Raw genomic sequence first — 16620 nt, 5'->3', positions numbered from 1 at the left:
TAACTTAGCTCTTTTACTCTTTGGCAAATGCCTTAGAAATTTCTGCTTATGTGCATCACGTTACTGGACAATAACGGTCATAAGAAGGACTCTGCATAATATTCCAAAAGAAAAGAGCCCTGTGTTCACAGATAATACAATGAACGTTGTGATGGATCCACACACAGAAATACAAGGGTAGAACAATGTGGCAGCGAATGAACTATGGCGGCACCGAAGAGGGTAAGTAAGTGTAAACTTAAATACCACGTGGAACAGAAGAGGCCACACTGCATTCCTATGGATTCGTAGGAAGTGAAGAGGTAAAATGGGAAGCACTCCCAAAATGTTAAAATTAGGTCCTCCAGAAATCCCCTCCTCCATACAAACAGTTCCCTCACAGGCAAAAAGAGTCAACACCCACCTTTTGGAGGTGTGGGAATTAATCCAAGACACTGAACCAGTGAAGCTTCTTTGTTCAAAAGTGGGAATAAAACAGCTGAATCTTGGTAAGAGCACTGAGCTATGTCAAGTTTTAATTGCCTTAGTCCCATATCCCTCTCCCTCAGGTCCCCACTAGCCTTGAAAAACTGCATCATAGCAACCAGGGTAGCTGTGAAACAGGCAGCCTACACCCCGTGGAATGGGCAGGACAGTTCAGAGCCCCCCCAAAAGCACCATGGCCATAGAGCTGTTACTAATTTTACGCCTGGCAGTTCCCCAGAAAATCCCCCTTCAGAGGACTTGTCTTGCTATAAACTCTTAGAAGAAAACATAAGGAAACCTTTCACGGCACTGGATTTGGCCAAGATAATTCTGAGGCATGACACCAAAGGCACAGGTCACAACAACAAAAAACAGATGAAATGGACTTAACGAAACTTTACAACTTTTGTGCATCAAAACCACTACTGACACAGGAAAAAGGCTACCCACAGAATGGGAGAAAATATTTGCAAATCAAGTGTCTGTCTGATAAGGGATTAATATCCAGAATATACAGGGACAGTCCTACAACTCACCACCACAAACAACAAAAGGAACTACCTGATTCAAAAAATGGGCACAGAGGGGTGCCTGGGTGGCTCCGTGGCTAAGCCCTCCGTGGGCTAAGCCTGACCTCATGCTCAGGTCATGATCCCAGGGTCCTGGGATCGAGCCCCATATCGGGCTCTCTGCTCAGCAGGGAGCCTGCTTCCCCCCTCTCTCTCTGCCTGCTGCTCTTCCTACTTGTGATCTCTCTCTCTCTCTCTGTCAAATAAATGAAATTTTTTTTTTAAAAAATGGGCAGAGGACTCGAAGAGACATTTCTGCAAAGAAGATACACAAATGGCCTACGGGCACATAAAAAGATGCTCAACATCACTTGTCATTAGCCAACCAAAACTGCAGTGAGATACCACCTCCCACCCATGAGGACAGCTACCATCCAAAAAACAGAAAATAAGACGTCTTGTGTTGATGAGGACGTGGAGGAAATTGGAACCCATGTGAGCTGCCAGTGAAAATGTAAATTGGTTCCTCAAAAGATCACAAATAGACTTGCCATACAAACCAGCAATTCCACTCCTGGGTATACACCCCAAAGAACTGAAAGTAGGGTCTTTTTTTTTTTTTAAAGATTTTATTTATTTATTTGACAGAGGTCACAAGTAGGCAGAGAGACAGGCAGAGAGAGAGAGGGGGAAGCAGGCTCCCTGCTGAGCAGAGAGCCCTATGCGGGGCTTGATCCCAGAACCCTGATATCATGCCCTGAGCTGAAGGCAGAGGCTTTAACTCACTGAGGCACCCAGGCACCCCTGAAAGTAGGGTCTTGAAGGGCTGTTGGTATGTCTGGGTTCACATGCAGCACTATTCACAATAGCTAAAACACAGAAGCAACCTAAATGTCCATCGATGGACGACCAATGGATAAGCAAGATGTGGTGTATACTTACAACGAAACACTATCCATCCTCAGAAAGAAAAGAAATCCTGACGCGTGCCACCACAACGGATGGCCCTCAAGGACATTATGCCAAGGGAAATAAGCCAGTTCCCAAGAGACGAGTCTTGTATGAGTCCACTCATAGGAGGCACCCAGAGTAGTCACAATCCTAGAGACAGGAAGTAGAATGGTGGTGGCTACGGCCTGGAGGAAAGTAGGCAATGGGGATTTACAGTTTAATGACTAGAGAGTTTCAGTTATAGGTTTTAAGATTAAAAGGAGTCCTGGAAATTGATAGTGGTGACGGTGGCACATTATGAATGTATCTAATACCACTGAAGTGTGTACTTACAAATGGTTACAATGGTAAATTTTATGCTATGTGTGTTTTACCTCAATAAAAAAGATTGGAAGGAGAAATGGAATACTTCTCCGTGAGAGAAACACAGCACTGAGAAAGTGAAAAGACGGCCGGCCCACAGGATGGGAGAAAATATTAGCATGTCATATATCTCATGGGGACTAGTACCCAGAAAAGATCAAGAACTCCTACCAGAAAAAATGTCCAATTTTAAAAGGGCACAGGCTGTAAACAGACATTTCTTCAAAGAAGAAACAAAGATCAATAAGAATGTGAAAGGACGTGCAATATCATGAATTATCAGAAATGTGCATATCAAAACTACAATGAGATACCATTTTACATCCCCTGGGATGGCTAAAATCAAAAAGAGAGTGTCGAATGTCAGTGAGGATGTGGAGAAACTGGAATCCTCCTTCGCGGCTGGCAAGAATGGAAAAGTATGTAGCTGCTTTAGAGAACAGCTGGGCAGTTCCTCGAAACGCTAAACACAGAGCTAACACATGACTGAGCAATTCCACTCCCAAGCACCTACCCATGGAAAATGAAAACATGTGTCCAAGCAAAAACTTTTACTCCAATGTCCACAGCAGTATTATTCACAATAGCCAAAGAATGGAAACCACCAACATGGTCAACCACTGATGAGTCCTAAATAAATAAATAAATAAACAAACAAATAAATAAATAAATGTGTCATATTCCTTATTCAGAAGGAATCGACTATTTGGCCCAAAGGAAATGAAGTACTGACACATGCAACAACATGGCTCATCCTTGAAAACACGTGAGGTGAAATAAGTCCATCACAGAAGATGACAACTTGTAGGAGTCTCTTGCTATGAAATACCCGGAACAGACAAAGTCCTAGAAAACACACTGGTGGTGGCCGGGGTCTCAGGGGAGGGGAGATATGAGGAGGGGCTGCTAATGAATGGGAGAGTTTTCTTTAGAGGGTGAGGGAAAATGTTCTAAAATCGACTGCGGTGATGGTTGTGTAATTTTCTGAACATACTACAAACCACTGAAATGAACTTTATTTTATTACTTTTTGAAGATTTTATTTATTTATTTGACAGAGAGAGAGAGTACAAACAGGGGGAGTGGCAGGGAGAGGAAGAAGCAGGCTCTCTGCTCAGTGGGGCTTGATCCCAGGACCCTGGGATGACGACCTGACCTGAAGGCAGACACTTAACCAACTGAGCCCCCCAGGTGCCCCTGAACTGGAATCTTTATTTATTTATTTTCATATGATGTTATGTTAGTCACCATACAGTACATCATCGAGGTTGATGTAGGATCCATGATTCACTGCTTGTGTATAACACCCAGTGCTCCATACAATACGTGCCCTCCTTAATACCCATCACTAGGCCAACCCATCTCCCACCCCTCCTCTGTGAGACTCTCACTTGGTTTCTCAGAGTCACAGTCTCTCATGGTTTGTCTCCCCCTCTGATTCCCATCCCTTCATTTTTCCCTTACTTCTCTTAATGTCCTCCATGCTATTCCTTATGTTCCACAAGTAAGTGAACCCATAGGAAAACTGACTTTCTCTTCTTGACTTATTTGAACTGGACTCCTTAAACAAAAACGATCATGGCATGTGAATTGTATCTCAATAAAGGTGTTACTAAAAGACAAGTAAAATAAAATTACACAGTTACACTGGGATGCACACTTGGGAAGCAAAACAATTTTTTTTTAAAGGAGAAGGTGGTTACCATGAGAGATGGGATCATGATTATCTCCGATGCAGGAGATTTGTGATTGGCAATGGCACATGGGTGATTTCTACAGAGCTAAAACTGTTGATTCCGTCATTCGGGTAGTACCTACTCAGCAGTCTCCCTCCATCAGTAAAATATACATCACATAAAATTAACTGTCTTTGCCATTTTTTAAGTGTACAGTTTGGTAGCATTAAGTACATTCACACTGCTAGACAGCCTTCACCACCATCCATTTCCAGAACCTGTCATCGTCCCAAACTGAAACTCGGTACCCATCAGACAATAATCACTCCCAGTCACTCTTTTCCCCAGCTCCTGGTCAACTCTATTCTACTTTCTCTATGAACTTGATCTTTTGAGGAAACTCTTCTAAAGGAAATCACAGAGGAGAAGTTAAGATGGCAGAGGAGTAGGGGACCCTAGTTTCGTCTGGTTCCTGGAATTCAGCTACATAGTTACCAAATCATTCTGAACACCTGCAAAACTAATCAGAGCTCCAAGAAAAGAACTGCTGCAATTCTACAAATAGGAAAGTGACCACCTTTTGGAGGATAGGAGGTATGAAGACGTGAATCCCAGGCAATAGATGGGTAGATAGGGCAGAGGGAGGAAGCCTGCTTAAGGAAGCTCCCTCAAAGTATTATAATCAGGGGAGCACAAAATCGGAACTTTAGGAATCTGCTACAGTGGGGGATGTCCCTGGCTTAAAGATGCTCAGGTGACGAGGTGGGGTGGAATCCCACATCGGATAGCGTGGTCCCGGGATCCCCAAGGTCACAAGAAGAAAGTGGGGAGCCAGAGTGTGGCAGGATTTTCAGAGCCGGGAAGCCAGGTGAAAACAGCAAGCCTAGCAGCCAGCTTTCTGCTCTGTGTTGCCATATACTGTGAATTGCTTCATGGTGGTATGACTGCTCTCTGTGCAGGGGACAGCAACAGGGAGAAGTACAGCGAGGCCCGCATCCCCTTTCCTGGGAAAAATGGCATGTGTTCGCACTGCAGGAGTCTGTCAAGTTTGGAGATTCAGAGCTGGGTGGGTGCCTGAGATAAAAATGCTTGGTCACAGGCTGGGTGAACAAAGAGTTCCGTCGGAAACCAGGGAGACAAGAGGTGATTCACTGCACCCGTGAGGGCTCCCTGAAGAGTGCAGTTGGGTGGTGGTGGCTAGAGATCGGGGCACAGCCATATCCATACCCCCAACCGCATTGGTGCTGAAGGCCTTCAGAGAACAAAACGGTGGGCAACACAGTGCAATCTGGAGCTGCTTGCACTGAGCCCTGCTCCCTGGTAATAGCAGTGCAATTCCACCAAGCAAGGACACCTGAGAATTCCCGCAACAGACTCCTCTGCCAGAAGACCAGCTGGAACAACTCGCTAGCACCAAGTTTTCCCATTATAGGGACCTGGAAGACTTCAGCTTTTGAAATGAAAGACAGTATAGAGCATTCACAGCTTTTTAAAAATAATTATTATTCATTAGTCTTTCAGTTTTACTCTTTTCAGGTATTTTCTTATTTTTTAAAATTCTTTTTTGGTTCTTATTAAAGTTTGTGATATATACTTTATGTTTCCTTCTGTTGTATTTTATTGTATTTTTATTATATATAGTTACATATGTTATTATGATATTATATTACATTTACATGTAAGTTTTTATTTCTATATAAATACATATGTTTATATAATTATATATTTTATACATTTATATATAAATTAATATTATACTTATTATATATATTTATATATAAAAGTTTTTCATTCTTTCCTATTTGAGACCTACACATACAAATTGAGAGATATATACACACAAAGATACACAAAAATATATATGTAAGTTTTTCTTCCTTTCCTGTTTTTGAGATCTAGTTTCTTTTAACAAACAAACCAAAATACACTCAGGATTTAGTTTATTGTTTTGTGTTTTACTTGTTGTTTGACTTCTTACTTTTGTTTGTTTCTTATTTCTTCTTTCTTATTGTTTAAGATGGAAAAGGGAGAAGGGACAACTGGAAAAGCAAACAAAGTCCACGAGAAATTAAAAAGGGGAGGAGACTCCGCATGCAAGCAGAGGGACTGGCCTTCCACTGGAGCATGGACAACTTATCCACCATAGTAGGAGAGGATCTAGACACAGGGGGGCTCACCCGGCACCGACCCGTGGAAGCACTCTTTGGACTGCTTCTATTTTTCTCAGCCAAAGGTGAGGCCAGAAGAAGTCAAGAGAGTGACCTGCTGGCCGAATGTAGGAAGAGGTACATATTGAGATCACAAATGTGCCATTAGTCAGCATGGTTGTGGGTTTTCCTGAAGACATTTTTAGCCATTCAGGACAGGCATCAAGCAGGAACAAACAAATAACACAACAGATGAGACATCACAGCACTCATAACCTGGGAGTCATTTATTCACTTGGTAAATAATTCTTGTTTGTCTACTTTTGGACAAGCACTCTCCTAGACCTGAGGGTCTAATAAAGATGATCAGACAGAACTGGTCACTGAACACACGGAGGCCGTATTCTAACACAGGAGAGACTTTCAGGATACCTAGTTTACAACAGGCATACTATTAGCATACCAGGATGTCAGGGCCATCCTGTGAAGAGTGTGGGCCTGGACTCACCCACCAATGGGCCCATGATACTCACCCAGAAGGGCAGGCCGCTCTACTGGCATCCCCATACACATGATTGGACAGTGTTATAAACAGAACGTGAGAAACCAAACTCTGACGATGTTAAAACACAGGGGTATTGACCCTTGCCCCGGAAGTCACCGGCGCACTCGGGTCTATCTTGTGGCACAGGGCTGCCACTCCACTTGCCTTTTCTAACAGACTGGCCTGTGAGATGACGCATATCCCTACAATGCCATCCACGGACAAAGAACAATCTGAGTTATGATGTGGATGTGTTACGGAGCAAGAGTTTTAAAGGAGGGGAAGTGAGCAACAGAGTGTGTCTCCAAAGATGTCTAAACCCCCTGGTCTGGAACACTTGGAGTTAGCCAAGCAACGGACGACAGGAGGGGCGGGGGTGGGGTATTCCGTGTGGCACAGTTGAGAAGGCATGGAGGTTTTGTTTCCACTCTCCAGGCAGGGTCTTGCCTTTTAGCACCTGCAGTCCTTCATGATTACATCAGTCCACGATGTCAAAAGGACTTTAGCCAGGGAGCACTGAAGTTGATGCTGGGGAAGAAGTCACATAGAAAGGATACTACCTGAAGGATAACAGATCGGAAAGACTGGAAAGGACACAGCCAGAGGCTATGCTTCTCTCAGGTAGGCAGTAGCCACCCTTTATGCGGCCAGCATAGATCTGGAGCTAACGCCTGAGGGTCTCTGTGTCAGGGACAGCTGCTTCTGATGGACACCATCAACCGATTCCCAACGGCCATGTCAATGGCAGCTTCTTTGAGACAGTCTGCCTCCTCCTCGTCTTCTCTACAGAAATACCAAGTGGCTGCCTATGGGGCTGGCAGAGTGCTTCTGGCTTGGGCTCCACAAATGAAGGGCTGGAGGCGAGCACCAGTAGTGCTGGGACCTTCGTGTGTCAGGTTGGGGATCATGCTAGTGTTGGTACTGATTTTCCTGCCAGGCTTGTACTGTGACCCTGGATCTGTGTATTATTCTTCTTACGAAACAGTCATCCCCAAGAGTCTGACAGTCAAGGGAAAGGAAGACCCAGGGGAAAAGGCATCCTATACACTAGTAATGCAGGGCCAGAAGCAGGTGATTCAACTGAAGGTGAAGAGAGACTATTTTGTGAATAACTTTCCAGTCTTCAGCTACCACAATGGGGTCCTGGGGCAAGAAGTGCCTTTCATCCCTCATGACTGTCACTACGAAGGCTACCTAGAAGGAGTCCCGGGTTCTTTTGTTTCCCTCAACACCTGTTCAGGCCTCAGGGGCATCCTGATTAAGGAGGGGAAGCCCTATGGCATTGAGCCCAGGGACACCTCAAAACAGTTTGAACATGTGTTGTACACCATGGCACCCCAAGCTCGAGTGTCCTGCAGCGTCACTTCCAAAGGCAGCCAAGTGGTGTCCACCAGCCGGCAGCAAGGGAGCAGGAAGCCTCGCAGTCTACAGGCCCTGCCGTCCTTTTGGTCACACACCAAGTACGTGGAGATGTTTGTCGTGGTCAGCAACCAGCGCTTCCAGATGTGGGGCAGGAACATCGATGAGACAGTCCAGAGAGTAATGGACATCACTGCTCTGGCCAACATCTTCACTCGGGGCATAAACACCCAGGTGGTGCTGGCCGGAATGGAGATCTGGACCGAGGGGGACCTCATCGAAGTCCCAGCGGACTTGCGAGTTACACTGAGGAATTTCAATAGCTGGAGACAGGAGAAGCTCTTCCCCCGGGTGAAGCACGATGTTGCCCACCTGATCGTGGGACATCACCCTGAAGACGATGTGGGACAGGCATTTCTCAATGGTGCCTGTTCAAGAGGCTTTGCAGCTGCTGTTGAATCCTTCCACCATGAAGATGTCCTCCTGTTTGTGGCGCTCATGGCCCATGAGCTTGGGCACAACTTGGGTATTCAGCACGACCACTCGGCCTGCACTTGTGAAGATAAACTCTTTTGCCTTATGCATGAGAACATCACTAAAGAAAGTGGCTTCAGCAACTGCAGCTCTGACCACTTCTACCAGTTCCTCCGGGAACACAAAGGGGCCTGCCTGTTTAACAAGCCCCGGCCCCAAGGTCGTCTGCGTAGGCAAGCCACGTGTGGAAACGGTGTGTTGGATATGTATGAGGAGTGTGACTGTGGACCTGACTGTGGTAATAACCTGTGCTGTGATGAAACATGTAGGCTAAGGGCAACGGCATTGTGTAGTTCTGGACTCTGCTGTAATGAAACGTGTGGATATCTAGAAAAGGGAATCATGTGCCGTTCTCCTTTTGGAGAGTGTGACCTCCCAGAGTATTGTGATGGTAACTCTGACAAATGCCCCACCAACACATACAAGCAAGATGGTACACCTTGTGAACGAGTTCACTATTGCATTAATGGTCTGTGCAAGACTGCTGATTTTCAATGTGTAAATGTTTTTGGATACCCTGCAAGGTCTGCCCCAGAAGACTGTTACATTTCCATGAACACTAAAGGGGACCGGTTTGGAAACTGTGGCCTTCCCAATTCAGATAACCAGGAATATGTAAAGTGTACAGCTGAAAATATATATTGTGGGAAAATTATATGTACAAATGTCAAACAAGTACCAGTGGTCAAACCCATGCACACAATGATCCAGGTGCCTCATAGGGATGACTGGTGCTGGAGCGTGGATGCCTATAATAACACTGATATCCCTGATGATGGACATGTGGACGCTGGCACACGTTGTGCTCCAGAAAAAATCTGTCTGAATTACTCCTGCGTTGATCATGCTGTGCTGAAATACGACTGTGAACCACAACGAATGTGTAATGGGAGAGGAGTTTGCAACAATTTAAAGCACTGCCATTGTGAGGCTGGCTATGCCCCTCCTGACTGCACAACTATAGGAACTGGGGGTAGTGTGGACAGTGGCTCTCCTATTTTACAACGGGAATCTGAAAATGCTTTCAATGCTGCCAAACATGAACATGAGTTCGTAGACAATATGATCATAATATTTCTCGTACTTTTTTTCCTACTATTAATATTAGTAACTGCTTTTATTGCCCTTTTGTGTAAACATTCAAGAAAAGCTCCTCCAGAGCCCAAAGAAAAGGGTCCAGAAGAGGCAGAAGAGGTTCAGCCAGAAGAAGAGGAAGAGGAGGAAGAAGAGGAAGAGGAGGAAGAAGAGGAAGAAGAGGAAGAATCAGAGCCATAAAAGAAGTAGTGAGAGGAAGAAGCTAAATATATCAAACATCTCAAGCACTGAGTGGGAATGAGGCTCAGGGAAGTACAAGTGAAGTGGGAATTGATGGCTCGGGGATGGGACCTGAATAAAAATATACCATCTATAAAAATACACTAATGTAGGAGGAGGGATTCATCCACTTTTGGAACTCATTTTAGTAATTAAGCTTTTATTTATTTAATATACTAAATATTTTACTTTTTCTTTTCCACATTTCATTTGAAGTCTTCACAGGCATCTGTAGACATCAATGTATTTGTCTTGGGCCAATTTTTCCATTCACCAGAAACTTTTTAGTACATGCCATCTCTCATCTCAGTTGTTTGACATGTACTACTGCATTTGCTTACCTTTATTACTTTCACTTTGTAAGTAACCACTACCTATTATGAGGGTAGTTGTTTGTGTGATCATTTTAGTTTGCCTTATAAATGTACTTTCATTAAATGAAGAGTGTTTAAACATAAAAATAAATAAAACCCTATTCAGATTATACATATCTTCAGATTCCACTTGGCATAGTTATTGAGTCCATTTTGTTCTGGGACTCTGTGGGAGGTACTATATCTGGGAAGCCAGAAGACCCTGATTTTCCCAAGGTCAAGGGGCAAGTGTTAAAATCATCCACCTTTTCAAATCTGGCAGCTGTTTAACATGATGTATGTATATCGAGTTTACTTCCCAGCATTTCCAAGAATTTCATAGAGCCATATTCCCTTTCACCTAAAAAGTTTCATTTATTTTTGTTCTAGACAAGATTTCATAAACTTTACTCATTACTAATCTTCATGGGATGAATTTCAGACCTCTAAATGTCTCATGTCTGATGAGCAGCACCTAGACTCAAAAAACTAAGCTTATTTTCTAACAGTATACAACTCCAACATACCATAGTGCTAAGTATATGTATAAAACTAAAATTTTGTCTTTTCTGTTTTTTTAATTTATTGAAACAATAACTTGCTGACTCATATCAGAAGGAATCTCTCCATTATAGGCAAAGGAGATTAGAGGTGGTAGATACTTCCCTATGAAGAAGCACAAAGCAAATAAAATATCGTTATTCATTCTATGGTAGGAACTATGTTAAATACTTCACATTCATTTTCTCAATTTAATCCTCCCAACTTCCCTATGAAATCTCCATCTTGTTCATGAGGAAGCAAAGAAAATTTGCTCCAGAACTGGTCAGTGGTGGAACCTTATCACTCCTCAGGTATGACTCCCATCTCCATTCTCCATTCCCTCATGGGCTTTTTCCTGTGGTAAAAATGATGGATAAAGCACTCAATATGTCCCTAATTGAACTCTATTATGAGTTCTCAAATTGTGTTATTATTATTGATGAAAATGTCTTTTCTCCTGTTACATCCTGACATCACGGAAGAGCATGTTGTCTTCCTATTCAGTGCTTGGACTCAGCATATTGTAAATGCTTAATAAATGTCTATCACATGAGTAATTAACTGGAGCTAACCTTAAAATACAGGGCCAGATTCATTCCCTTTGTAGAATGCCTCTTGCTACTCCCTAACACAACCAAAATCTTAGTAAGATGCAATATTGATACTAAACTTTAAAAATTTACTCATATTAGAGAGGGAGGAGGAAAAGAGGGGGAAAGAGAATCCTAAGCAGACTCTTCGCTGAGCTTGGAGCCTGACAGGGCGCTTGAGCCCAGGACCCTGAGATCCCAACCTGAGTTGAAACCAAGAGTTAAATGCTTAGCCAACTGTGCCACCCTGGCACCCTAATTGCTAAACATTTATAAATTGTCAAGTAAATAATAAAAAGTTTATCCGATCTTGAATTCCAGGAAATGAAGTTTTACCCACATTAGGGTAGACTATGGTAGGGGAGGAGGCCAGTTTTAATGTGGGCAGGAAAAGTTAGATGTAACTTGGGTTGTGAAATCTCCACATTCAAGGGTCAGTTTCTTATAAAGCTCAGGTGACAACAGTTCTGCATTATGTCTGACTGCCTCTAGGAAGTATACCTCTTCATCTGATTCCTCTCCCCATTACATCTGGGGGATTCTGATGAATGCTTGCATGTTCCAATCATCTGTGTCAGCAATCACCAGCCACCTGCTCCCCTAATGGTGACTTACTGCTACCTTTTACCTGTCTTTCCTGCGCAGCTATTGTCTCTTCTGTGCTGCCTCAGGCCAGCAGAGACCCAGGTCCTTAATTCCTCAAGGCACAGCCGCATCCAGGCTCTACAATTTTATCCACATTTTGGAGCAAAGGGAAATTGCAAAGTGGAAAAGAAAAATGTGGTGCTGAAGATACGTATTAGTGCTCCTGGAGTCCAGGGCTTATGCCTTAATGGTAGACTTAGAGAGGCCATTTCCCCCCTCAGACCTGACCCAACATCCTCTCTTATTCCTGCAGGACTGCTTGTGAGAATATCCTTATTGCCTGGAATAAGACTCCACCACATTCTCTGGGGCCCAGTGAAAAGCAAAAGAAACTTTTTTAATTTTTTAAAGATTTTATTTATTTACTTGACAGAGAGAGACACACACACAATGAGAGAGGGAGCATAAGCAGGGGGAGTGAGAGAGGAAGAAGCAGGCTTCCCACTGAGCAAGGAGCCCTATGTGGGGCTCGATCCCAGGACCCTGGGATCGTGACCTGAGCTGAAGACAGATGCTTAACAACTGAGCCACCCAGGGGCCCCAAGAAACTTTAAAAAAATAATACTTTATTGAAAACCCAGATCATATCTTCATAACCTCACATGAATATAATTATGCCCACAACAAAGACATATGTTTGATAAAAATTCAGCTTTTTGTATGTTCAAACTTCATTTTTAAGCTTATTTTTATTGAAATATAATTGACATATAACATTAGTTTCAGGTGTACAACATGATTTGTATTTGCAAATACTGTGAAATGGTTACCACAGTAAGTCTAGTTAACATCCATCACCACACAGTTACAATTATTTTTCTTATGATGAGAGCTTTTAAATTCTACTCTCTTAGCAATTTTCAAATACACAACACAGTATTAATTAGTCATCATGCTGTATATTATATCCGCAGGACTTACTTATTCTAACTGAAAGTTTGTACTTTTTAGTCACCTTCACCCATTTCACCAACCCTCTCATGCCCTGCCTCTGGCAACTTATTCTCTGTATGTATGATATATTTTTGCTTTTTGCTTGTTTTTAGATTCCACATACAGTTGAGATCATATGGTATTGGTCTTTCTCTAGTGACTTATTTTACTTACCAGAATTCTCTCAAGATCCGTTCATATTGTTATAAATGGCAAGATTTCTTTCTTTTTATTGCTCAATAATATTGTATATATATTACATATACCATTCCCTTATATATAGGTATATATTTGATATTTTATATGTATATATATAAATATATATATTTCTTTATCCATACATCCAATGATAAACACATAGCTTGCTTCGATGTCTTGATTACTGTAAATAATGCTCCATGAATACGGAGGTACAGAGATCTTTTCTTTTTTTTTTTTTAAAAAGATTTTATTTATTTGACAGAGAGAGAGAGATCACAAGTAGGCAGAGCAGCAGGCAGAGAGAGAGGGGGAAGCAAGCTCCCTGCTGAGCATAGAGCCCGATGCGGGGCTTGATCCCAGGACCCTGGGATCATGACCTGAGCTGAAGGCAGAGGCTTAACCCACTGAGCCACCCAGGCACCCCTACAGAGATCTTTTCTATTAAGTGTTTTCATTTCCTTTGGATAGCCAGTAGTGGAATTACTGAATCATATCATAGTTCTCTTTATAATTTTTTGAGGAACCTCCATAGTGTTTTTCATAGTGGCTGCACCAATTTATACTTCCCCCAACAGTGCACAAGGGTTCCCTTTTGTCCACATCCTAGCCAACTCTTGTTATACCATGTCTTTGATAATAACCATTCTAACATGTGTAGTGTGATACCTCATTGTAGCTTTGATTTGCATTTCCCTGATGATTAATGGTCCTGAGTTCCTTTTTATGGACCTGTTTGCCATCTGGTATGTCTTCTCTGCAAAATGTCTATTCTGCCCATTTTTTATTTGGATTGTTTTATTGCTATTTAGTTGTTGGAGTTCTTTACATATTTTGGATATTAACCCCTTATTAAGAACATGATTTGCAAATACTTTCTTCTATTCAATAGCTGCATTTTCACTTTATTGATGGTTACCTTTACTGTGGAAGCCTTTATTTTTTATTTTAGATTTTATTTAAATTCAAGTTAGTTAACATATGTGTAGTATTAGTTTCAGGGATAGAATTTAGTGATTCATCACTTGCATATAACATCCACTGCTCATTTCATCAAGTGTCCTCCTTAATGTCCATCATCCATTTTACTCAATGCCCCTACTCCCCTCCCCTCCAACAACTCAGTTTGCTCCCTATTTTTTAAAAAAGATTTTATCAGGGTGCCTGGGTGGCTCAGTGGGTTAAGCCTCTGCCTTCCGCTCAGGTCATGATCTCAGGGTCCTGGGATCAAGCCCCACATAGGGCTCTCTGCTCAGGGGGAGCCTGCTCGCCCCCCCCCCTCCGCCGTCTCTCAAGTAGAGAGATCTCTATTTGAGATATCTGTCAAATAAATAAATAAAAATCTTTAAAAAAATAAAAAATAAAAAAGATTTTATCTATTTATTTGAGAGAGAGCAAGAGAAAACACGAGCCAAACAGGGGGTGGGGAGGGTCAGAGGGAAAGGGAGAAGCAAACTCCCTGCAGAGCAGGGGAGTCCAGTGTGAGGCTCCATCCTAGGACTCTGAGCTCATGATCTGAGCTGAAGGCAGACACTTAAGTGACTGAGTCCACACAGGTGTCCACTTTGCTCCCTATTGTTAAGAGTCACTTATGCTTTGCTTCTGTAAGGGCCTATTCAGCCAGAGTGGCCCCACCCCGGCTGAACTGCCCTTTTGTTGTAAAACTTAAATTGACCTTGCCCCCACCCCAGGGGAACTTACTTAAAAGCAAGTCTGGGAAACCAGTCCCAGGTAACAAAGTCTAAATACAAGGATGAGTCAGGCCAGGTATAGGTATTCAATCAGTGGGGGCGCCTACGGTCTCCTAGCTACCAAGGAGTATGGACCCCACTCTTTGGGCACCTTTTGGGAGCCAATTCTGAACTAGGTGATAGGCTGGTTCAAATGTCTACTAGGGTAAATTGTAATTCAATTGGTTGCCTAGCATCACGGTGGAGTTTCCTGTGTGTGTGTTACAATCTCATTGGCCACCTGTGTGTGGCTAGGCCCAACCACATGGCCTTTGCTCTATAAAAGTTAGTCTGGAAAGCAGGGAGGGGTCGTCCTCCGGGTAGGGGCGGCCCCGACCCCTCTGTTTGACAGTTGGTCTGATTCCTGATGCTTGGCGCAAAATAAAGCTTTGTTTGACCTTCCCTTTGTATCAGTCTTGCTCCTTTAATGGACCCATTATTGGGGTACCCAATTTTGGGGGGACCCAAACTTCCTTCTCTGTTTTTAGCTTATTATTCCTTCCCTTCCCCTATGTTCATCAGCTTTGTTTCTTAAATTCCACATATGAAATCGTATATTTGTCTTTCTCTGACTTATTTTGATTAGCATAATACCCTCTAGTTCCATCCATGTTGTTGCAAATGGCAAGATTTATTTCTTTTTGGTGGCTGAGTTATATTCCATTGCGTATATAGACCACATCTTTGTCCATTCATCAGTTGATGGACATGTGGGCTCTTTCCATATTTTTACTGTGGATAGTACTGCTTATAAATAATGGGGGGCACGTGCCCTTGAGATCACTGCATTTGTATCCTTTGGATAAATACCTAGTCGTGCAATTGCTGGGTCATAGGGTAGCTCTATGTTTAACTTTTTGAGGAGCCTCCATACAGTTTTCCAGAGTGCCTGTACCAGTTTGTATTCCCACCAACAGTGTAGGAGGGTTCCCCTTTCGCGACATCCTCACCAACATCTGCTGTTTCTTGAGTTGTTAATTTTAGCCATTCTGACTGGTGTGAGGTGGTATCTCATTGCGGTTCTGATTTCTATTTCCCTGATGCTAAGTGATGTTAAGTACTTTTTCACGTGTCTCTTAGCCATTTCTATGTCTTCTTTGGAGAAATGTCTACTCATGTTTTTTGCCCGTTTCTTGACTGGAATATTTTGGTTTTTTTGGGTGTTGTGTGTGAGACGTTCTTTATAGACTTTGGATACTAGCCCTTTATCTGATAAGCCATTTGCAAATATTTTCTCCCATTCTGTAGGTTGCCTTTTAGTTCTGTTGACTGTTTTCTTTGTTGTGCAAAAGCCTTTTATCTCGATGAAGTCCTAGTAGTTTATTTTTGCTTTTGTTTCTCTTGCCTCTGGAGACAGGTCTAGTGAGAAGTTGCTGCAGCCAAGGTCAAAGAGGTTACCGCCTGTGTTCTCTAGGATTTTGATGGACTCCTGCCTCACATTTAGGTTTGTCATCTATTTTGAGTTTATTTTTGTGTGTGGTTTAAGAAAGGGATCTGATTTCATTCTTCGGCACCTGGCTGTCCAGTTTTCCCAAAATCATTTGTGGAAGAGACTGTCTTTTTTCCATTAGTTATTCTTTCTTGCTCTGTTTAAGATAGAGCTGAGGGTCCATTTCTAAGTTCTCTGTTCTGTTCCACTGATCTGTGTCTACCTTTTGTTATGCAGGAGTTTTCACCTCTGAGAGACCACCAAGGAGCCAAGCACCGATGCAATCACACGAGGGTTTATTTGAAAAGCTTAAGCTTGGGCCCAAGTATATCCGACA

The 16620-nt window shown here is 42.8% G+C and overlaps 2 protein-coding genes across 3 annotated transcripts in view; one reads left to right on the top strand and one right to left on the bottom strand.

Annotated features, from left to right (window-relative positions):
- TMEM116 (transmembrane protein 116) overlaps nt 1-16620 on the bottom strand; it is a 139307-nt gene that overhangs the window by 29239 nt on the left and 93448 nt on the right. The window lies entirely within an intron of this gene.
- On the top strand, nt 7166-10348 carry LOC116572330 (disintegrin and metalloproteinase domain-containing protein 1a-like). The gene has a single exon (XM_032311237.1). The coding sequence runs from the start codon at nt 7361-7363 to the stop codon at nt 9821-9823; it is 2463 nt and encodes an 820-aa protein (XP_032167128.1). The 5' UTR covers nt 7166-7360; the 3' UTR covers nt 9824-10348.

The sequence above is a fragment of the Mustela erminea genome, chromosome 13 (genome assembly GCF_009829155.1).
Source record: "Mustela erminea isolate mMusErm1 chromosome 13, mMusErm1.Pri, whole genome shotgun sequence".
Lineage (NCBI taxonomy): Eukaryota > Metazoa > Chordata > Mammalia > Carnivora > Mustelidae > Mustela > Mustela erminea.
This window is presented reverse-complemented; position numbering and strand designations above follow the sequence as displayed.

Excerpts from the sequence above, each read along its gene's own strand:
- LOC116572330 (XM_032311237.1), top strand. The coding sequence starts at position 7,361 with ATGGACACCATCAACCGATTCCCAACGGCCATGTCAATGGCAGCTTCT.